Here is a 24,884-nt window from a genome sequence, read left to right as displayed (position 1 = left end):
CGAACCCTGCAAATATATGTATACAATAGGGTGTTATCAAAAACGGCGCCTTTGAGTTTTCAGCTTTTTTTTTACATTTGGCAAAAACCACAAAAGCATCCTGTGCAAAGTTTTAGATGACTTAAAGAACTTTCACCTTGGCACCAACTGATTTTCTGAAAACCACCCCAATAGAAACTATATGGGACCCAAAAATACGACCTTAGAGTCTTTAGCTGGATTTTTTTTACATGTGGCAACTTTTAGCAAAATAGCTATCACTAAAACCTTTTCAAAATGCTTCTTAAACCAGTAATAAAACTAAAATCAGCGTATTTTTCAAATTTAGCTAACTGCACAAAAACCTTCATTATTACTACGTCTTAAAACTTAAAAAAAAATTAATTATAAACTTCTGTAAAATGTTTAATAAACATTACCTTACTAAGGATATAGGACATAAAAAAATCTCATATACGAAACGGCTGTATAAAACTATTGTTTGTTATATAATTAAATATATATTTAGCTTTAACTTAACTTGTCGAGCACTGTTGACCAAAACTTTTTAAAACAAGAAACAAAAAACAAAAAGATAAGTTGAAAAAAGTATAAAAATAAGTTACCGACCAAGGGTAAGGTTTAATAGTGATAGTTAAAATAAAAAGTAACATGAACAGCTTTTTTTCCGGTGCAAAACTTATTTTAAAAATATAACAGAATACATTTCATTTTTCTTAAATTTATTTTAGTACTTTCGTAGTAAGGCTCATCAGAAATAGTATCTTACTAAGGTAGAATGAATACAAATTGAAATAAAATCATACAGTAGTTTAAAGTTTTAAAATACAAAATGACGTAATAATCGAATGTTAAAAATTAACTAAGTGCTTATGCTATATACATTTGGTATACTAATAAAACTCGTTAAAATTAAAACAATCTAAAATAAACAAGCAAAAATTATTTTAAAGTATAGTTTTAATTTTTATCGCTTGTTTATTTTAGATTGTTTTAATTCTAACGAGTTTTCTGTTTATAAAAATTTGAACTGAAGAAAAAAGTATTGTAGTTTACAAGTTTAAATGCTGCTGTGACAGCAGCTACATTGGTCAAACTTCTCGACACCTCACAACTAGAATAAAGGAACATGTTCCAAAGTGTATCACTTCGTATATTAAAGACAAAAAAGACGAAGAGTATTGCAGTCAAAAATGCAATAAAAAAATCTGCGATAGCAGAACACCTTATGATTAATCCAAGTTGTGGAAAAAGTTTGCATTATCTAATTTCAGTGTAATGCGACAATGTTCAAATACATTGGAATTAATTAGACTTGAAGCCATTTTAATACATTTAAATAAACCAAATTTATCTATTTTAAAATTATTTTTAAAAAGAAAGAATTTGACTGACTACACCTTAGCCTTATTTAGTTAAGACCATTTTGTGTTGATTATTTAAGTTTTTTTTGGTTACATTTTTGTTGATTACATTCACGTTTACTTAATTGATTAGTTAATTAACTTGTTAAATTTTTGTATATATACTTGTTGTGTTTTATTGTATTGTTTCAATTGTAATTTCCCTGAAGAGAATTTGACGAAATATATTGGAAAGAAAAAATTTGAGTGTTCATTTATTCATTAAAAATGATAAAAAAATATAACTTATAAAATTAATTATAAATAAAAATAATTAAAAAATAATGAAAATTAAATTTAGAAAACAACAAAAAAACGTTACAAAGTTAAATAAATTAAAGGTTAGGGTTAACAGTGAAAGTACAAATATAAAATAAAATCAGAAATAACTAATAGAATTTTTTAATATAAAAAATAACTTAAATTTTAAAGAAAAATTTTAATAACAAAAAAAAAGAGAAATATTATCGACCGAAGGTAAGGGTTAGGGGTAACAATGATGGTAAAAATAATAAAAGTTAAATTAAAATTAAAAACAAAACAAACTAAGCAAAATTCAACTCGTGCAGGAGTATCTTCGTGCAAAAGTATCTTCGTGCAAAAATATCCCTTTGTGCAAAAGTGACCCTTCGTGCATATACTTCAAATAAGAAACAACTGTAAGTTGTTGTTTTTTATAAAACAATATACATAATTCGCTTTACTTTCACCACAACGTATTAAGTATTGTATATAAGATTTAACTAAACAACAAAATATTTAAAATAGTTTATATTTGTCGTTTTATTATCAAATTTTGGTTAACAGTGCTCAACAAATAAAAATGGAGCTGAATTTTTTTTACTTATACATTTACTTCAAATTTTTAAACTTTTTGTCAAAACAATGTTTAACTCGTTTAAAATAATTTAAACGAGATCCTTAGTAGTTTAATAAAATCTTGTTCAAACAGAAAAAAGAAAATAAAAGAAATATTATATTAAAATAAGATTTTGTTACTCAACTGAGGATCTCATTTGAACTATTTCAAACGAGTGAAACATTGTTTTGACAATAAAGTTTATAAATCTAAAGCGATTTTTCTTCTTATAATTAAGTCGAGCACTTTTATTGTAATCTCTAAAGTAAAAAGTACGCAAGTTTCATAATTGAATTAAATAGTTTATATGGATATTTAAAAGAAGTACTCAACAAATATTTCCATTTTTTACAATGGTCGCACAAATCAATATTTAAAAAAAATCTTATTACTTAAACTGCTAATTATTTATTTTTAAATAGTAGCGTTTTTCGACATTACGTCGATAAGCGCGCATTACTGATTTTTGTTCAGTAAGTTGATTATTTTCTTTTCCAGCATTCTTTTCTAAGATCGTATATTGTTTAGTGTAAAACAAATTTTGAGTGGTATTCGCATTTGTTTACTAAACACAATTTAATCTAGTTAATCTAATAAGCAATATTTCTCAAACTTTTTTAGTATTCTAGATTATAGTAAGGCTTAAAGTGGGCTTAAGTGCACACTATTTAATTTGACTCGATCAGTGGTAATAATTCCTGATACTGACTATGAGCACTAGCAGCAAGTGGCTCATACTTTTGTCAGCCGCTAGCCTTACGGCTGAAAAGGTTTTTACTAGTAAAAATAGTTAAGCATGTAATCCTGAGCTGACCAACATATCTGAAGATGTTTTCAGACGAACTAAATATGTAAGTATTAAGAGCTGAGGGTTATAGTTATCTTCACGGTGTAGACAGAACTCATTTTGGTGTGCACGAAATAAATGTAGGGGTACACGAATTCGTTCGAAAACTTACACTAGATATTCTGGGGTTTTAAATGAAGAGAAAAAAGGCAGTTTTGAGCTTGGGATAACCTTTTTATTCAGCTTAGTGTGCACAGATCAGCCTTGAAGACTACTAAGTTAGTTTTATGCTTTTTCTTTACATTTAACAAAGTTAAAACTTACAAAAACTTAAGATTCCTTGACAATGAAAAAGCTCTGAATTCTATTTTCTTAATTCTATTGTTTGCAAGAGATCTGTTCAAACAAGAAAAAAAATTAAAGTATAGACTAAACAACATTCTTTTTGAAAAAACGATATAAAAGTTCTAAGCAATTGGCTAGCTTTTGTACATATAAACATTATACTATCTTACTAACATAAAAAACTAAAATAGTATACGACATTTTAGTAAAGTTTAAAAACTTGAAAATATATAGCTAAAAGCAACAACAATATAATTTAATTTTCTGTTATCTAAATTATATATATTTCTACTTTTAGAAACAATTCAATTTAAGTTCAAATAAATTAATATAGTAGTCGTTAGATACTTACAAAACAATTTATAAAAATGTTTTATTTCTGTTTTTTGTGTAATGAGGGTGAAGGTTTTATAGCTTGGACAATTTTTTGGCAAGAAAACCTACTTAAACTACTATTGAAACTTTCTTTAAAATTTTTTACCATATATTATGTTACCTACTTAATTTTTTGTCTATAACAATATACATACTACAGAAGTATTTACTACTTTTGTTTAACTTTTATATCTATACTTCGTTAAATTTGTCGTATACAAACGTGTTTTTTTAAGTTTAATAACAATTTCGTACTTAAAATTTCTAAAAAAAAATTTAATTTAATCTAATTTTTTTTATTTCTTTATATTACTATTTTTATATGATTATTTTTGTCTTCTGTTAAATTAGCCGAAAATTAAACTCCTCGTTCAACTTTTAACATACAAATCACAAACAACAAAGATATATGGCAGAAACAAACTCTACGTAGAAATACACTTTAAAAACTTAACAAACTTCAAATTTTTAATACTCTTACAAAACTCTATACTTTCAGATATATACTCAACTAGAATATTGGAACTGTTTAACTTTTAAATATAAAAGATTCTTAACAGTTAAGTTACTCTGAATTGCAATAAAAACAACATTTTCAAGCATTCAGGACACAAAATTTTAATAAAAAATTTTATTAAAAAAAAAAAAACAAAAAAAATAGTTGAAAAAGTAAAGATTTTAAGCTTCTTTGAAATATGTTTATATATTTAGCTATGTATATTCTCTTTTAAAGTGACTAAAAAATTTAAATTTCAAACTAAGTTAAACGGATTTAACTAAATTCAAACTAAAAAAAAGAAATGTATTATTTTAATTTTTTATACGCAACATTTTTTAAATTAAAGCAATTTATATTAACTTTTTTTGTTTTCATAACTACAAAAATTAAAAACTAACAGATATTCTAGCGGACTTCTTTCACTATTGGTTACAATAAATTGCCAACCCTTTCTCACAGAAGTCAGCAAGTTGTCATCCAGTAGCCTATTAGTTTGTATAATATACATTATATTACAAATAATCCAATTAAAAACTGTTTTCATACATAAAATTAAACTTTATTATGTGTGTCATAATTTAAACAATAATATTCTAACAAAGGTTATTAAGAGAATATGAGGTTTACAAGAATGTTAATTTCAAAATATTTACATTGTTTTTACTACTTAAATTAAAAATCGTTGCATATTTTTTGAAGCTATTGTTTTATAAACTTATAAACCTATGCGTTATACTTTGTAAGTAAAGAAAAGTTAACTTTTTTATTTATCCTGAAGTAAGTATAAAATGGTTAAAAAATCCAACATTACCCTTAAAGCTTGATGATCTATATTAGGGACAGTGATCTATATTAGGGATAGTGATCTACCGGATCCGGATCTTTTAACTTAAGATCCGGCCGGAACCAGATTTGGATTTTATTTTTAAATTAGGATCCGGCCGGATCCGGATCTATTTTTTCAAATTAAGATCTGGCCGGATCCGTATCTATTTTTCAATTTAAGATCCGGTCGGATCCGGATCCTAAACGTTTTAAGTTTTATGTAGTTTCAATTCAGAACAAACTTATAAAATTTAATTATTATAACAACATAACTATTAAAAGTTTTTCAAAACAAATATTTTTATAAAAAAAACACAATGTTACTGTCTAAATATTTTATTTGGACACTAAGAAAAATAATGTTGTAATAAATAAAAATCTAAATATACGAAATCTCAGTTTAAATGTTAAATTTCAAGCTACTTATACGATTAAACTGAATTTTGTATATTGTATGACGTAAAAGAAATCAAATGTTACAATGCTTTAAAAAAATAACAAACTTTTTTCTTTTTATGATAAACTTTACATTATACTTTTATTTACAAAAATTCGAACTATAAGATGAACAATAACTTCTTTGCAACTGTTTACATATATAAAACTAAGTAATTTAGTAAATAACATTTACTCATATCAACGCCATTAAGCTAGAAAAAAACATATTCTTTTTTTTTCAAGTTGTTAAAAATATATAAAAGTTTTTCGCCAGTTTTTGGAAACAGTCGATTTCACTTTTTTACAAGCTACTGAAAATAACTTTTCCGAATAAACAGAAGATGTTGGTGCCGAAAGATATCTTCATGCAAACCTTGCGAGATGTGTTTTTTTATCTTGTTTGAGTTCAACCTGAACAAGACTTCAGCTTTTTTAACTTCTTAAGCAAATAAATTTTCTTCAGCCAAATAAAACTTAGTTTATGTCTCAATCTTTGATCAACTGAATCTTGTTGCTCATTTTCGTGAGTGTTTGCACTTCTTTTCGAACGACATAAAGTTTTTACGAACATCATTTTTAGGTAGTTGAGCTTTAGGTTTATTAGGCGGTACTAGTGGAACTTGACCACTTTTACCAGTCTCACGACAACTATGTTTTTTTTACTTCTGATTTCAATAGCCTTACAACCTTCTGTTTGAGATTAGCAGGGAAAAAGTCAAGTCAACAGTGGATCAACAGCTGTTGTGAGTAAAAACAAATCGTTATCATTAAGGTTTATTCGTTTTCTGTTATTATAAAACCTTCTTTGTAAAACCTCTTCTATATTTTCTGCTAAGGTTGTAGCACTACTTTGACTAGGTGGACTACTTTGACTAGCTTATATTCAATAGTTTTCCATTAAAATCAATGAAAAAATAATAATATTTTATCTAATCTAAATGAACTACTGATTCTTTATTTTTTTATTTTTAATATTAATAGTTTTATTTCCCTACGCCTCTCCCCAAACAGACTATTTACATTTATTTTTATTAGTTTTGTACAAATGTATTATGTCTTATAAACAATGCTTCTGGAAAATCATCTATTTGGTTGCACTTTCTTATTAGTATGCTTTTATCATTTCTTTTTTGTATGTACCAAGTATTCGTCTTTTGTATTAAACAAATTAATTATACTTTTAATTTTTTCTTTATAAATTTAAATTTGTTTAATTTTTTGTTTATGTTTACCATAATCTCAATTTGTTGAATATAAATCTATTTTATTCTTATTTATTCTTGTTTGTCCTGTCAAAATAGCTCAGGTCTTGGTACTGAGTCCAACATTGCATAATCAACAAAATAATAACATATTTTTATTCAGCAAAAAAAATGAGTACCAATACTTTCAAACTATGACTCATTTTTGAAATCAAGATCGGATCCTGGATCTGGTAGATCATTTAAAAATAAATCTGATCAGGTTTTTATACTAAAGACCTACAAATTTTAGGAAATGATGCGTGTAAATATTTTTATAAAATATAGCATTGTACAAACTAAAAATAAAATCATTTTATTACTGAAACCATAAAAGTTTGTAATTATCTTGCAATCATTATACTTTTAATAGTTTAGTTTTGGTACTGGTTTTAATTAAAAATTTAAACATAACTCACTCATTTTCGAAAAAAAGTAAGTTAATTAATTTCGTTTAGCGCATCCTCAGAATAATATTGCTAAAAACTATTAATATTATAGCGTAATTTTAGTTATATAAAATGAATTTGAAAAGTCTAGCTAAAAATAGTTACGTCATAAAGTATAAAAGTCTGTTTAGATAAAGTTTAAAAAATTGAATTGAGTTGTACTAAGCTAATTTTCAAATGTTTTTGTTTTGGCAATGTTGTCTTATAAATTACTTCAAATTAGCTTAGTACAACTCAATTCTATTTTTTAAACTTTTTCTAAACAGACTTTTATACTTTATGATGTAACTATTTTTAGCTAGACTTTTCAAATTCATTGTATATAACTAAAATTACGCTATAATATTAATAGTTTTTAGCAATATTATTCTGTGGATGCGCTAAACGAAATTAATTAATAAACTTTTTTCGAAAATGAGTGAGTTATGTTTAAATTTTTTAATATACTTGTAATAAAAAAAATAAATTTAAAGTTACAGAGTATTAAGCTTGGTGACTCCCCAAAAAGCTCCATCATTCATGTCTTTTACGTAGTTTTTTCTTAAATTTATTGTACGTAACTCACACATTCCATTAAAATTCATATAAGAGATAAATGAAATTTTATTCCAACTTAAATCTCTGTGATAACATATTATTATTAGAAAAAGAAACCATTTGTTTTGAAATATAAGATAAGTTTATAAAACAAAATAAGTTTCTAGCTTATTTTTTTTTACTTTATATTAGTTGAGTTGAATTATTGTAACATTAAATAAATTATTCTATTCATTTAAAGTGTATAAAATATTATTATTATGTTTTAGCATAAAACATTTATACTTAAATTTATTTAAACAACTAGTAAACTTGCTTTTATATTAAAATCAAAGTTTACTAACAAGTATTTCAAGTTTGGAAAAACTTGATTGCATCCAAGCTTTGAGTTTTGAAAGTCGTTAACGTTTTTAATAGAATTTTTACCTAAATTAAGATAAGACAAGTTGAGCAAACCATGAAAATGCATTTTTGTAACCTGTGTAAGTCTGTTGCCCTCCAAGTCGCTAAAAAAATAAGCCAAAATTCAAAACAAATATGACTCAACAGTTTTGAATTACAAACAATTAAACTACCTAAGTTTAACTATGACTATAAAACTATATATCTTATAGAAAATAAAACTATACATCGATAACTAAATAAGAGTTATAAAATTGAGTAAACATAGAAAAATTAAGCTAAACAACTGAAACAACTTATGAAAAATATTGGGAATTTACTAATTTGGTTAAAAAAAACAGACCATATCTCAAGTAAACTAGAGTAATTATGTTCAAATAAATGTAAAATATATTTAATGTTATAATATAAACATAATTACATACAATAAATTTAAGTACTTATGTATAAATAACAACTAAACGGCTTTTAATGTACAGTAGTCTGTCAAGAAACTTCGCATGTAGAACATTGATCATAAGTGCTAAAACCATGGCCAGTTTTTTTTCATAAGGCCCTATTTAAAGAAACTAAAAAAGCGATGGCTCACTTGTAAGTTTTAGTATGCGCAAAAATGACGCTCAGTGCAAAAAAAAAACTGTTAAAAAAAGACGCACCAAGCAAAAACATGAGAACAAAAAAATTACTAAAATGACGCTTTGTGCTGAAGTGACAGTGTGCAAAAGTGACGCTTAATGCTAAAATGACCAAGCATGCTCAAGTGACACACCGTGCTAAATTGATGCCGTTCTAAAGTGCACCCCGTGCTTAAGTGACATACCATGCTAAAGTATAGCACCGTGCAATATTGAGGCCGTGCTATTCTGACCCGCTCCCCTAAAAACTTTTTATTTTTGCTCTTCATCACCAACTCCAGAATATCTAGTGTAAGTTTTAAGTAATGCCTTTATGCCTCCTCTTAGCAGCTCACGGCCTACCTAAGTTTTTAAATGGCCCACTTTGGTAAGCCTTGTAATTTTGTCAAATGTAAGTTTTAAATTTCCTGTAACATCTGATGTAAGTTCCAAAACTACCGTTAGATACGCCTAAAATATTTTTGCTATTCATCATAAGCTCCAGAATATCTAGTGTAAGTTTCAAAACTACTCTTAAATAGGCTTAAGAACTTTTTTTTGCTTTTCATCATTAACTCCAGAACATCTAGTGAAAGTTTTACATTATGACCCCCTACGGCCCCTTTACTAGTCACGCGCCCCCTTGGTCCCTTTGCAGCTTGTGGACTCTTAAAGTTTTGAAATGAACAATATGACTTCTTGGGAACCCCTGCACTAGATACTTTGAGTACTGGAAAGCAGAGTTAAAAATGGTCACAGGTATAATTGGTAGGAGATTTGAAAAAAATTAGCAACTATTTAACTAAAACTACAACCGGCAAAATTTTTCATTTTGTAAATTCGGCCAGCAACTACCAAATGCATTCCCCAACACCTGGCTTATAACATACTCAATGTAAATTTATTTCATGAATGATTATTTAAAATAAGTAGTTAAAATATGACAAAAATTATTTATATTTATAACCTATAAAGGACATATAGTTATTTGTTTTAACTAAAAAAATTGCTCGATTTACTAAAATGTAAAGAGCATATTTGTTCATAACAAGGCTTTCAATATAGGTTGAGTCACCTTCAATTGGCTAAACAACAAAGGCAGTTTATAATTAGTTAAACATTTCACAAAAAAAATATACCAGTAAGCAACAAAACAGAATACAAACTAAAACTCCTGAAAAAAAAATAGAAATTTTCGCAGAAAAGTAAGAATAAAAATTTATTTTTGTACTGATGAAGAATATAATATAAATTTAGATGAAAACAAAGAGGCACCTGGCTTTAAATCCAAATATATTCCGAAACTCACAGAAAAACTAACAGAATTTAAAAATTTAATTTTCAATTTAGTTAAACTAGTAAAATATAGAAAAATAAATGACAGCTTCCAAAATAAACTAACAAATGATCTAAAAATGATTTGTGAAACTATAAGCATAATAGTACCTGCTGATAAAATAAAAAGAAATTAACATTCTATTGCTAAAATCCATAAGAAAAGCATACCAAAAAAGTGATAAACATATAATAAATAACATAAACAAAGAAGCAAAATAAATTGTAAATAATCTTAAACTTAAAAAAGAAAATAATAAACCACTTACCAAAGAAACAATGCTACATAACTTTGAAAGACCACAAGACAAAGTAGACTTTAACAATAACCCAAAAACTAGACTAATAAATCCATATTACATTGACATAGGACAAGTAAGTAAAATTAACGAAGGTGACAAAATCAACATTTTACGAAAAATTAACCAATTTAACCAATGGAAAAGTACACAGGAAGTAATCAAATGGTAAAATAATCTATAAATGCATAAATACAAACTAATGAAATTTGACAAAGAAAACTTGTATCCATTGTAACAAAAAGCTTACTAAAAAATGCTTTATATTTTGCCAACAAAACTACACAAATAACAACACAAGAAAAAAAGATAATCCTTAACGCAACAAAATCTGTGAAATATAACCAAGAAGAAGTATGGATAAAAAGATAAAACAAAGATAAAAACCAACTTTTTGACATTACAATGGGTGGAAAACAAGGAGCAGAAATATGTGAGTTAATTGAGGTATACATTCTCCTGGGACTAAAAAATATCTTACTCAACTTAATTATAGGATTATACAGAGACGACAAACTGATAGCTATAGAAAAGAAATTAAGCAATGTAGAAATAGAAAAAAATATGAAAAAATGCACAAACTTTCTAAAAGCATAGAAATAAATTTAATTATATTAAACCCCTCTTAGAATATTCACTAATTAGATTATACTTTGACCATACATTTTACCCATACTGAAAAGACAACAACAAAATAAATTATACTAATTCAAAATCAAACAATCCACCAACCATACTCAAACAAATCCTAAAATTATAGAGACCAGACTTTCTAAAAACTCAAGTAACAAAAAACTGTTCAACAACATAAAATAAGACTAAAATGATGCTTTAAAGATAAGCGGATACAATAGAAAAAATAACTACACAGAATATTGCAAAAATAAAAAATAAATATAAAAAGAAAAAGTATATGGTTCAATCCCCCATATTGCAAATCTGTAATAACAAACGTAGGTAAAAAGTTTCTAAAAATAATAAACAAAGACTTTAGAGAAAATAGTATGTTATAAAGATATTTAAACAAAAACAACATAAAATTAAGTTACAGCTGCATGACAAACATTGAAACAATAATAAAAAACCACAAAAAAAAACAATAAAGAACAATAAAATAAACAAAGATAAATCATGTAAATGCAGATATAAATAAACATGCCCCCTGAAAGAAGGAGAATGCCGGGCAGAAAATTTCATTTACCAGGCAGCAATAAAAACAGACAATTTATCAAAAATATACATTAGACTAAGTGCCAATCAGCTAAAAAACGTATAGCAACACACAATACCTAGGGGTAGGGAGTACTTGGGTGATGTTTGCTAGACTTTTTTTTCTTTTCGATATAGATGTGTTTTAGCATTATTAAGAAGAATTTGATATTAAAAAAAAAAAATTCCCAAAAAAAAAATTCCGAACCCAAAAATTGATTTTGACCCCAAAAATCACTTATTTTCATGATTTTTGACTTAAATAGTAATAAAATCACTTATACATGTCCTATACTTATAATTTTTATCTTAAATTAAAGTTTACAGTTATAGGCAAACATTTAAAGACATTTTAACTGTTTTTGTAACATTATGACGTCATAATCACACAAAATATGTAAATTTTGACTGTAAGGGTACATTTTATTAAAAAGAGCTAATTTATTCTGCTGTTGTGCTTTTACATTAGTGTAATGAACTAATGCTTGCATCATTCATTGTTGAACTCAAGAGAATATTTAGAGCTTGTTGCAGTTATGAGAAATGAAGTTTAGAATCAATGATGCAACTTTTTATCAGTTTTATTTTATCAGTGCAGTAAAACTGGCTAGTGCAACAAATCATCAATATATTAGTTTTGAGTTTTAGATAAAAAGTTAAAGTTAAATTATATGTTATCTGCTTTAATTTATTTATTTTAAAAGTTTAATAGTTATTAAATTTTTTATAGTTTTATTACACACTAGATAGAAATTTATTTAATTTTTTGTTTTTTGTTTAAGTGGTTTGATAAGTATTAGATATCTACAAGATCTTCAAGTGTTTTATAGTTTACTCAAAAAAATTTGATTACTTACTTCTTAGTTGCTTTTGTACTAAAGATTTATAAAGTTCACTATACTGTTAAAGATTAAAAAAAACAGTTTTTGTTAATTTTTTACAGATGAATAATAGTAGTAATTTCAGTATAATTCTGGGAGATTGCTTACCAACAACTTATGATGTTGCTATTAACATTTCAACATTTGTTATAACCCAAAATCACAAAAGATGAAAAATTGTGTTAAGGCGTATGCAACAGCTCTCATTTTACAGTGGACCAAAGCATTTGGTGAAGAATATGTTCTAAAAATAAAACAAGTACAATCAAAGTTGTTAACTGTAGTAAATAATTACTTTAGTAAAGTGTATAAGGAGCAGACCCGAGATAAATCAGGTGTCAAAAAGAGTTTGAGGCAGCTCAACAAAGAATGGAGACAATCTAATATCTTTACAGGTAGACATAAAAACGTACCTCTAGTTGTTGACAAGTTGTTTGACATAGGCAAAAACATGGATACTCTTACTGGAGATGAGGCATGTTTTTATACTGATCAACTAAGTTCCCGTTGTGGCCGTATAAGTGAAGATGTTGATTTGAAATATGTAACTGAAAAGCAAACTGAGTTAGAATTAGCACAAGCAGCTCTGAAGCGAGACATGTGTGAGGAGTCATACATTTCGGAAGTTGATGTTGAACCTTCATTTTCCAGTTCAAATGATGGTAGAAGTACTATCATTAGCACTAATCGTTCTGGATTAGTGCGTTTAGCTAAAAACCACTCACATTTTGCTGTCCAGTGTTGTCTTTCTAATCGTCCTTCAGTTCGAACAGTTAGAAATTTTACTGATACTATAAAAAACACATTGTGTGAAATTTCAGTAAAATGTAATTTATCACTAGAAGCATCTAGGCTTGCGTTTAAAACCGCTTGTGGCTCATTTTATGGTCATAATTATTTTTTATCTAAAGATGAAGCCATCCAAAATCAATCTGAATTAGATTTAAGAACTTCTTTGTCGACTTCATCATCTTCTCCTTTATCAATAAAACCTCCCAAACGTAGTAGACTGTCTTCTTTCACCTTGTCTGAAGCTGCTAAAAACCTTCCGCACACTACTGAAGAATGGAAGATCTATGAGTTTGTTCTTCCAAGCACACGCACCTTAACAGATCACAAGCAGTTTAAGGCTGTGCAACATGAAAATCAAGCAGCAATGGCTTTATATACAATGGCTTGCCCATAATACATTATAATGTTTTAATGTTTGGTTATTTATTTTGTTGTTATACTAATTGAATAATTATCTAAGAGTTTTTTAAACACTTATGACTAAATGAATTATGACATCAAACATCACGCTAATATACATACCAGTACCACATCATTTGAATCTTTAAAGGTAAGTAAGAAGTTTGTTTAAAATGTTAAAGTAACTGTTACTTTTAGAATAAAAAATTTTAAATAGAGCTATGCTTATTAAATTTTTAAAAAGTACTATTTTATCGAAAACATTTACATATTTTGTGTGATTATGACATCATAATGTAACAAAAACAGTTGAAATGTCTTTAAATGTTTGCCTATAACTGTAAACTTTAATTTAAGATAAAAACTATAAGTATAGGACATGTATAAGTGACTTTAATACTATTTAAGTCAAAAATAATGAAAATAAGTGATTTTTGGGGTCAAAATCAATTTTTGGGTTTGGAATTTTTTTTTTTGGCAATTTTTATATTTTAATATTAAATTCTTCTTAATGATGCTAAAACACATCTAAATCAAAAAGAAAAATATAAATTTTACAACATGACCAAAAAAATGTGGTGTACTCCCTACCCCTACAATACCACAACTAATAGCGAACCAAACGACAAAAACTACCTCCAGTACAAACAAGCAACTGAACTTTCAAAATAACTCACAAATCAAAAAATAAAAGAAGAACTACAAGTTAGGTTGGATAATACTAAAAAGGGAAAAAAATCTAAACCAGGAACAATAACATGCAGGTCGTGCTTAAATTAAGCTTTATTAATATTTGAATCTAATACAAACTGCATCAACAAATGAACATAATTAATGAACTCATGCAGGCACATAAACAATTTTTTATTAACAAACTGGAAAGCAGATAAAACTAAAATAAGAATATAATACTAGTAGAAAAAAGGTTTTTGACTTTTCCATTGAGTTTTGTTGATATTTGGTTTAAATTCAATTAAGATAGTTTTTTAGAAATTTATGCTGTATCTTTTTTAGACAATTCTTAAATCAATTTAAATTTTGACTGTTACATTAACTTAATACAAATTATAATTTAAAATTTTCAGTGACTTTTATTTTTGCTAATGTTTTGTTGATACTTGGTTTAAATTCCACTTTCAGATAGTTTTTAATTCCAACTAGATAAATTTCAAGGTATATATTTATTTAAAAAAAAGCTCATAATTCATTTTTTTTTTGAATCATTACACTAATTAAATTCAATTTGTTCTAATATTAGTTCTATTTTTACCCAATTATACATTTGATAATAAAATAATCTTGAATTTTCGAACATGTAACATTTTAGTTTTTTGTTTAGATTTTCATGCGTGAATAAGTCTTTAAATAAAATTACAAATAAACAACATTGTTATATACAGTTTACTATTTCATTATACTTAAAAAGGTCGTATTTTTTTGCCACTGAAACCTAGTAGTACATAAAATATTAAATTTTCACATTATTATTCAACTTAACAAAGAAAAAATAATAAGGGAACAAACAGAATAGATAAATAAATAAAATAAAGCATATAATAAAATTGCAAACTAAAAAATCATTTAAAATAACATACAAAAATTTGTAGGCTGTCTTAAATGTATAGATAAATTTTGTGCGTAGGAGTCTATTACGTACAAAGGGACACTTTTGCATGAAGGGTCAAATATGCATGTTGACTTTTTTGCACAAAGAGCATTTTGCAGGGTTCGTGCCCGAAATTCCTTTTTATTTAGCCTGACAGAGACCTATTTAGCCTGACATTTTTTCAAAGTAGAAAAAATCACCTTCAGAAGGCATTTTGGGTATCGGAGGGTCTTAATTAGCAAATTAGCGCAATAAAAGTATTCACAAACACTATTTTTGAAGAAAATTAAAATTTAAATAAATTATTTTCAACATCTATCAATCGCTTACCCAGCAACTTGAATATTTTTAAACTGGTCATTATAATTTCTGCTTCAATGAATTCATACCTTTATTAAATTTTGGGGCTTAGTTACATCCACCGCTTATCACCCATATACAGGGTTAGTGTCAATTAGTACTTGAATTCGTCAATTATAAGTTACATGACTGGACCATAAGCTTTTATTAAAACAGAAATGTGAATAAGTCTGTAAAAGAAAAACAAAATGTAATTAAACACATCTCTCAAAAACTTTATGTTATCATTAAAGCATCTAAATTTTTAAAATAACTAATTAAAATAATCATGATATCACATAAGTTATTTAAAACGAATACATAAAGATAAGTATTAAACACATGATCTGGACTCTAAAACTTATCTTTTCAATAACAACATAATTTTTAAAATAACTACTCAAACTAAAAAAACAGTTTAAGCTTTTTATGTTACTACATAAACTATACAAAAAAATCTTTATAAACGAATGAATAAAAAAACATTTATATTAAAAATAATTTTATATTTAAAACTGTTATAATAAATAAATGTCTTTGAACGAAAAGTAAACGTAAAATTATCTAAGCGTTATAATAAACTGAAACATTTAAAAAGAGTAAAATAAAAATTACTATCAACTCATTAACTTGCAAAATATGATTCTACTAATTATGAAACTTATATTTTAAGCTAAGTTTTAGCCTTGTGAATATATCTCTAATAACTTTGAATTAACAGAAAATAAAATATATTAACAAACTGCTAAGAGTATTAATCTAAAAAGTATTTGGTATAAAGCCTTTATATTAGAAATTAAAACAGTTTAACCAACTAAGCTCTGAAAAACAAAGCTCATGTAAACAAATTCAGACAAACAGCTAAGTTGTTGAACTAAACTGTAATGTTTAAACTGTACTTTTTTATGAATTTTTATAATTATGACGTATATAATCTACTAAAAACAAAATAATGAAGATTCTTAAAATAATTTTAGAGATTCAACAAAAGGTTTAAAGCACTTATTTTTACAAATACTGACTGATTTTGTCTTTAATAACTAAATCTTTATTTAGAAATAAATTCACATCTCAATTTGATCTTAATTTAAAAAATTTCATGCATTTGAACTGACAAAAACTGAGATTCTCAAATTTTTTAACATAAAAACTGATTTAGCCTGACGTTTTTCAATTTTTTTCAAAAAAACTGATTTAGCCTGATTTAGCCTGACTTAGCCTGACGCGCACGAACCCTGATTTTGCACGAATTTCATTTTAGCAGAAAGGTTCTTTTTTGCAGAGGGGTCACTTTTGCAAGGGTTGAAAAAAATTTAATTTTTTTATACCTAAATTTTTATTGTTATAATTATTTTACTATCACTGTTACCCCTAACCCTTACGCTCGGTCAGTATGTTTTTTGTTCTGCTTTTTTTGGAATAACAATTTTTATTAGTTGTATCTTTTTTTTTTCTTTCACTGTAACCCCTAACCTTTACCCTTGGTCGGTAACCTTTTTTTCTTAATGGTTTTCTATTAGTTTATTTTTTGTAATTTTTTTTTACTATCAATTTTACTTCTAAACCTTACCCTCGGTGGGTATTTTTTTTATTAATTAATCTTTTTATTTACTTTTTTATTTTTTTTTTACAATTTTTTTTTTTTTTGCTTTTTATTATTTTTACTTTTTTACTCTCGTGCAAAAATGACCCTTTGTGCATAACGTCTTCGTGCGAAAATGTCCCTTCGTGCAAAAATTTCTTCGTGCATATTTGACCCTTTCCCAGTGTTTGTTTTTGTCTTAAACGTTTATTCGGCTTGTAACTTAACTTTATGCTACTTTTCTATAAAGCATAAAAGCACGGTCTTTTCTGTTTTTGAATACAAGCTTTCAATTATAGCTGAAAAATAACACATGTAAAAATTGTATAACAATCAAAAAATTGGAAAACCAAAATGAAAATTACAATACAATGCATCAAATGAGGATAACGAAAAAATTAAAGAAATATATTTAAGCTACATGTGTTATGTTTGTGTATATAACAAATTTAACGATGAAAAACTAATAGATATTATTTGAAAAAAAACTCATTTGTCAAATACCTTAAAAACATCCAGTGCAAAATTTAAGATGATTTGAAGAAACTTTCACCTTGGCTTCATTCGATTTTATGAAACAACCCAATGCAAACTGTATGGAACCCAAAAAATACGACCTTAGACTTTTTAGCTGGATTTTTGTTTACATGAGGCAATCATCACAAAAACACATTGTACACAACTTAAGACGATTTAAAGCAAGTTTTATGGAATAACTTCTAGATTTAAGGTAATTTCTATGCTTTTTTGTAAGTTTCATTGAACTTTATGTCATCAAGTTAATTTTTTTTAACAATTTTGACTGTCACCCCCTCCTTTTATGGCCTTAACTGGTTTCTTAACAAAGGCGCTCTAACTAATTTGATAATTATAAAAACCCATCAAAAGACAAAATAGTTTAGTCTAACTTTTTTTTAAACCACTTTATGAAAAACATATTATTTAGCATATTTTTATGTACTATTTATTAGCAGACTTTCTTAAACTAATACAACGCTATTTTTTAAAACATGCCTAATTCATTCTAATTGATTGAAATTTAAACTATCTCTATGTATAACAAACTATGGTACATAAAAAGCACTAAACACAGTCAACCACAAAAAAAAATTACTTTAAAAGTTAATTTAGTTTTTAAAATGTATCATAGACTAAAAAGTTTTACTTACAGTGTAATTAATTTACGGTTAGAAGAAAATATACTTTCTTGAAGTTTTCTTATTCGATTCCAACTAAGGTTTAAATGTTCAAGTAATTCCCAATCTTTAATTCTATTAGTAATCTTTGCTATCTTATTCGCCTCCCTTAAAATATACAAAACATTTATTAGTTTGCACGTAAAAAACAAATTACAAGTAGTATCAATTTAATTACATTAAAAAACATTTTACTAGTAGTTATTTTTTATCAAAATTATAAAAAGCTTAAATTTTAGCTGATTCATTTCTTTTTAGACTGTAAGATATATCATGTGTATGATATAACAATATATCATTGAAAGTTTATTGAGGACGTATTATAAATCTCAAAACGATTTAAACTTTATGTTGTGCAATAAAAATTTTAGATTTTTCAAAACAACCATTACAGTAACCTCTCGCTTATTTACGCACATTGTGTCCACAGAAAAAATGCGTAAAGATACGAAAGATCGTAAAGATACGAGAGGTACCAAATATACTTACTATAATGGCTGATTTTTGATATTGCTTCTAGTTAAAAGCAGACTGGGGACTTTCCCACTTTTAACAATTTGTAAATTTTATTTATAGATATGAAAATAAAAGATATAACTATTCATATAATAATTTTAACGCTTGCTGTGCAAAGCAAGTTTACAGAAAAAGAACTAAATCTAAAAAAAAAACGTCAAATGAAAATTAGTGATATCTTTACTATAAAAAACAATTGAGATTTGTCTTAATTGTAAGCTCTATATTTATAAAGTATCACTGCTACTTTTTGCTAGGTAGTTTCATTAGATTTCTTTTTTAAATGTTTATTAATATATAGGGCAAGAGTGCTATATTATTTATTTGTGTTTTAAACTCTCATTATTTCATTATACTTTCATTATTCAACACAGTCATATTTCTTTCAGAATTTTAATTTAATCTCTTATTTTTGTAAAAATTTCTGATATATGGAGGTATAACTAAATGTTTATCAATTAGTCAAGGAACATAAGTTTACAAAGTCTAAAGATATAGTGAGATGAGTTAGCATTTAATAACATATTTGAAATTAAAAATATACAATAAACCTATGTTAAGCAATATTGAAAAAAATTGAAGTTTTATTTTTTGAATATTTCAGAATTCTGAAATGCGTAACAAAAAAGAGTGCGTAACGTCATAAGTGCGTAAAGATGCGAGAGGTTACTGTAATTTCAAATATTGGTTTTTCAATACACAAAAAATAAGAAAGGCTAGCCTACCTTTTTTAGTTTAAACAAAACTGTGCTTGCAAATATTTAATTTTTAACCAGTCTCAGTCAAGCTGAAAACTTTCAGTTTTCTTAAAAGTTTAAACTGGACTGAACTTTTCTAAAATTAACTAGCATGATTGGCAACCCTAAGTAAACATTAATTTGGTATTTAATTATATGCAGGGTTGCCACTTGTTTTTTCAAATTATTATCCAGGTTTTCCAAATTTCTTCCAGCTTTTTAAAAGTACACATTTTTGGGTCTATTTTTAGATTGAAGTTTATTTCTATTTAAGAAACTGTGTTAAATAGTATAAAAAAATTGAAAATATACTTTAAAGTTACTTTAAATGCGTATTTTAATAAAAAAGATTTTGATGATGACAAAAAATCTTAATTATATGATTGATTTTTTGTGTCAAATCAAAATTTTACAACTGAAAATGTTAAAACTATAAAAAATTCCAGGTTTTTCCAGGTTTTTTTTTCAAAATTTCTCAAATTCCAGATTTTTCCCAGTTATTTTAGCCTAACTAAATTGTCAAATTCCAGGTTTTTCCAGGTAAAGTGGCAACCCTGTATATGTCTGTAAAAAGTTATTAAAAGAAATATTTGTAAAAATCAATATTACAACTAATTAAAACTAACAGAATTATTTTTTTGACAAGGCGAAGGTTTTTGTTTTTCGGAATGCTCTTGAGATTGCAATTATTCACCTTAATTTCCCTAAGAGGATGAAAATTCTTAGTAGTTGAAAATTGCAATTCAGTCAACAATTCATTGAAGCTTAAATCCCTGTAAATATTAGATTTTCAAAATACATTTTAAACTCACTAGAATGCTAATTGATTAATTCCGTTAAAAATTTAAAATAAGAATAAAAAGATGTTTTTATTCCTAATTTTCACATTATTTCTAGTGTTAAACAAACTTATGAAATTATCAAGATTTTCTTACCTACAAAATTAATTTATTGAGATTTTCTTGCCAGGAAAAATAAAAGTTAAGACCATTGGGGGAGGAAAAGGTAAATCAACTTGATCTTGTTTTATAGATTTTTAACTAAGCTACAAGTTGCTATAATAAACTTTAATATTTAAAGAACTTTTGATTTATGACCGGTTAAAGTCGAAGAGTACTATAGGTTCCTGGGAGACAAAAATTAAAAAGGCAAAAAAGGCGAATGGTTAAGGGCATAGTAAACACCCTTTTTTAGTTTTTGATCTTATTTTATATAGTTTTTACTAAGCTACAAGATGCTTTTTACAGATTTAAAAAATTCAAAATAATTTTTGAGATATAGCCGGTCAAAGTCGAAGGCAACAATAGGTTCCTTATGGGAGGCGCAACTTGAAACGGCAAATAACTAGAAATCACTAAAAATCTATCTTCTCCTAAGTTTTTTGAGATAACTACCTCAAATTTTTAGGAAATGTTCCTTGCAATATTTAATAAATTCTGTCAGAACAGAATTTAAAAAAAATAAAAAAATAAAACTTTACAACAAAAAAACTAAAAAAAAATGTTTTTTTTTGTTTATTTTTTATATAAAATGTTTAACTTTTAATTTTTTTTAATTTTTTTTTAACAGAATTTTTTAAATATATCAAGGAACATTTCCTGAAAATTTGAGGTAGTTATCTCAAAAAACTTAGGAAATGATAGATTTTTAGTGATTTCTAGTTATTTGACGTTTCAAGTTGCGCCTCCCAAAAGGAACCTATTGTTGCCTCCGACTTTGACCGGCTATATCTCAAAAGTTATTTTGAATTTTTTAGATCTGTAAAATGCATCTTGTAGCTTAGTAAAAACTATATAAAATAGGATCAAAAACCAAAAAAAGGTGTTAACCTCCCTATGCTCTTAAACTTTAAACTTTCTTTTTTCTTTTGTTTTTTCTTCGTAATACATACATTTTTCTTAACTTATTGCTAAAGAATCTCTAAATATTTCAAGGAACATTTCCTGAAGATATCAGGTTTTTCTCTCAAAATACATAGGAGTAAGATTTAACAATAGTCTTTTTTTTTCGTCTTTTTAGCTTGTATCTCCATTAGAGATCCTGTCGTACTCTTCTAATTATATCTATGAAGCCTAAATATGTAAAAAAATTGATAAAATCAACTTTTAGCTTAGTAAAAATTCTATAAAACAAGATCAAGATATAAAAAAAACATTAACCTTCTCCCCCAATGGCCTCAATACTAGCCAATTACAAAGTAAAAACGATTTTTCTCTGTTTTTTTTTTTTTCTTCAGTATAGTTCTAAAAAAAACTTTACAGTACATAAAACTTTTCTACAATATGCAGGTTAAGCCAAGATTATAAATAAAATCTCATATTCAGAAGTAAAATTGAATCAATATTCTATAGTAATTAAGTTATATAGCTAAAAGTTCAAACCGCAATACTCACATTTTTGGGCACCAGCTAAGAAAGCGGTTTTATATTTTAGAAATCATTAAAAGATCAAAAAACTGAAATAACAATATTTACTATTTTTTTAAAGCTCTTGAAGTCAAACTAGTTAAAGATTAACTCTTTGTTTTTTTTTAATTTTATTCAACATTTTTATAGCAATGAAAAATTCAAAACGAAAAAAAGTATAAATATGAACACACTAAATTGAACAACAGTTGAATAATTGTACATTTCCTCCAGCTTATTTAGGCAATAATAAAATTCATCAAGTATAAAACTAATATTTACTAAGATGAAACTAAATTAGATTAACAAAATTTAATTGACTTAAACTTTAAAAGGTTTTAAACAATGAATTTATTTTAAAAACAAAACTACAACAAACGCACTACAGAAAATCCTATACAATTCAAATTTGTCCAAATCCCTCCTGACTTGGAAATTATCACAAACAGCAGCAATTAAAGTTTCAGCATCAAAAGACATAGAAAGAGACTTCAGAAAATTTGATTTCTTCGTTGGAGTAATCACTTCGCAAGCTTACCTGATGATTGAAATATTTTTTTCCTACGCAAGGCAAGTGGCACCTTATGTTTTAAGGGAAATATAGGAGCAGGAGTGTGCTCTTTCTCAACCTCACTTGTTTCACCAGTATTGGCACTGTTGGAATCTTCTGTACCGTTTTCAGGAGAATCAGGACGTTGATGACGTACATTGCCCTCTTTAAAGCTGGGTAGATTTCCGCATCAACTATGGAAGGCTTTTGTTTCAATACTAGTTAACATTGGGTTGAACACCCTTAAAAAAATTATGTTTCTCTGATTCAGTCTCCCTAAGCCATAAACTTTCACCACAAACTTATCATGTGGAATCACATCCATCCCCACTCCACAACTGTTCCATTTACGCGTATGGGCGACACCCTGGTCCTGCAGTAGGCACCTACTGCCAACAAACAAAGGTCGCAACTCTCTAGTTTTTTGGTTGGTTGCTTCTGCATTTTTAACAACTCACTAAAGATTTTGTTTGTAGTGAGTTTAGAAGTTGATGCAACTAGATTATCAGAACTCAACATTTTCTTTAGCATTGACAATTTTTAATGTGATAATAGTTAACGCCTGTTTTGACATTAACAGCTAGTAACTTAATAGAAACATTTTGGGGTAAAATTGGCAAAACTAATAAATTTATGTATAGTAAAAAACACCCAAAAAATTTGGCATTTATTTAAATTAAACATTATATGTAATAAAATCACTACAAATAATAAGTTATACAAACTAACAAAGTCAATAATCTAGGTAAACCATCAAGGACTTTCGTCAAGTTCAGATTTGAATTTGATATTTTGTTGTTTCCTAAATTCCTGAAAAAAAATGCATCAGTATGAAACTCTGACATGCAACAAACAATTTTTTTAACAATTAAAGTTTGAGTAGTAATTAGATATAACAAAAGTACAGTTATTATGAACTTATTGTAATATTTTTAATTTCCTTTGCTATCTCTCAACATCACTCAACTAAAAATTAAATAGTTAAACAAACTAAAATCCCTTGAAGAAATTAACAACTCAACTAAATTAAATTTAAAAAGCAACTACAAGAACTACTATTCTTAATTCAATTCTATTAAGTATTTGCAGTCTATGCATAATTACTTGTACTTTTAAGGTGAACAAAAAGTTAATGAATTTTATAACAGAACATTTGCTTTCTTATCACCAAATCATTTTAAACTTAACGTTTTTATACTATTTTTAGATAGTAATTACTATCTTAAGAAATTAGTTCAACAATAACCTTCATGATTTTAAATTTAAAATGAAAGAAAAATGAACAACATACGGGGGTCGAACACAAACTTCAGTATTTAATGCTGCTATGAAATAAATGTTAGCTTTATGCATCCAAAAAGTAATACTTTATACCTTGGTAAACGACATATTTCTTACATTTTACTTAAGATTATATTAGACTTAACAAATGTTTTATACATTACTATTACTACTGACTATAGATGCTGATCAAAATGTTAAATTTATTAACATTATTGATAAACTTATGATGTATACTTTGTTAAATTAAAGTGTTTTGTTCAACTAGTAATATTTATAAAAAGAAAAGAATACAGCCTAAAGTGTATAAAGTATAGATGAAATAAAACTTAAAAATTAAACGAACTGAAAAAAGCTAACAAAAAAATTTAATCAAAAAAAACAAGATGGGATAGTCATGGATCCCCCTTGGGACCAACATTTGCTAACATATTTATGGGTTATGTTGAGTCAAAAAATATTCCTGCTTTAAAAATTAAGTTATTGTACCTCAGGTATGCTGATGATTGTTTTGTGTTAGTCAACGCGAGAAAATTATGGATGATTTTTTTAATATTTATAATAATGCTCATAACTCAAGTTTCACAATAGAAAAGAGAAATTAAAAAATAATAAATTTGCTTTTTTAGATGTACAAATCTAAAGAAAAGATAATATATTTTTAATATTGGTGTATAGAAAGAAAACCTTTACAGGTTGTTATTTGAATTTTCAATCCAATTGTAGTTAGGAAAAATGTGAATTTACTCAGAACTCTGTTTCATCAAGCAACATAAAATTTGTTCGCCAAGTGAAATCAAACAGATCAAGTTGTTATTAAACAAAAATGGGTACTCACAAGAGTTAGTTAACAAAACTATTAATTTACATTTGAAAAACTTGGATAAAAAAAAATAGGACCTGAAAAACGTGTAGATACTTTGAAACTCCCATTCATTAATAAAACTTAAGAAATGTTAGAAAATAAAAACAAACATTTGATA

General features: G+C 26.3%; 1 protein-coding gene across 3 annotated transcripts in view; it reads right to left on the bottom strand.

Moving 5' to 3' along the window:
* LOC145830662 (uncharacterized) overlaps positions 1 to 24,884 on the bottom strand; it is a 60,955-nt gene that overhangs the window by 33,570 nt on the left and 2,501 nt on the right. For all 3 annotated transcript variants that reach the window (XM_082938282.1, XM_082938283.1, XM_082938284.1), the window contains exons 2-8: positions 23,350 to 23,430; positions 20,292 to 20,438; positions 18,386 to 18,520; positions 8,103 to 8,264; positions 7,699 to 7,842; positions 4,667 to 4,753; positions 3,374 to 3,445 (exon numbers count right to left, since the gene is read on the bottom strand). In XM_082938282.1, coding sequence (XP_082794408.1) covers positions 3,374 to 3,445; positions 4,667 to 4,753; positions 7,699 to 7,842; positions 8,103 to 8,264; positions 18,386 to 18,520; positions 20,292 to 20,438; positions 23,350 to 23,430 — 828 coding nt within the window. The remainder of the gene's footprint in view (positions 1 to 3,373; positions 3,446 to 4,666; positions 4,754 to 7,698; positions 7,843 to 8,102; positions 8,265 to 18,385; positions 18,521 to 20,291; positions 20,439 to 23,349; positions 23,431 to 24,884) is intronic.

Source organism: Thalia democratica, chromosome 1 (assembly GCF_965202585.1).
Source record: "Thalia democratica chromosome 1, ktThaDemo2.hap1.1, whole genome shotgun sequence".
NCBI classification, from domain to species: Eukaryota; Metazoa; Chordata; class Thaliacea; order Salpida; family Salpidae; genus Thalia; species Thalia democratica.
Note: the sequence above shows the minus strand (reverse complement) of the source record. Positions and strands in the feature narration are given on the sequence as shown.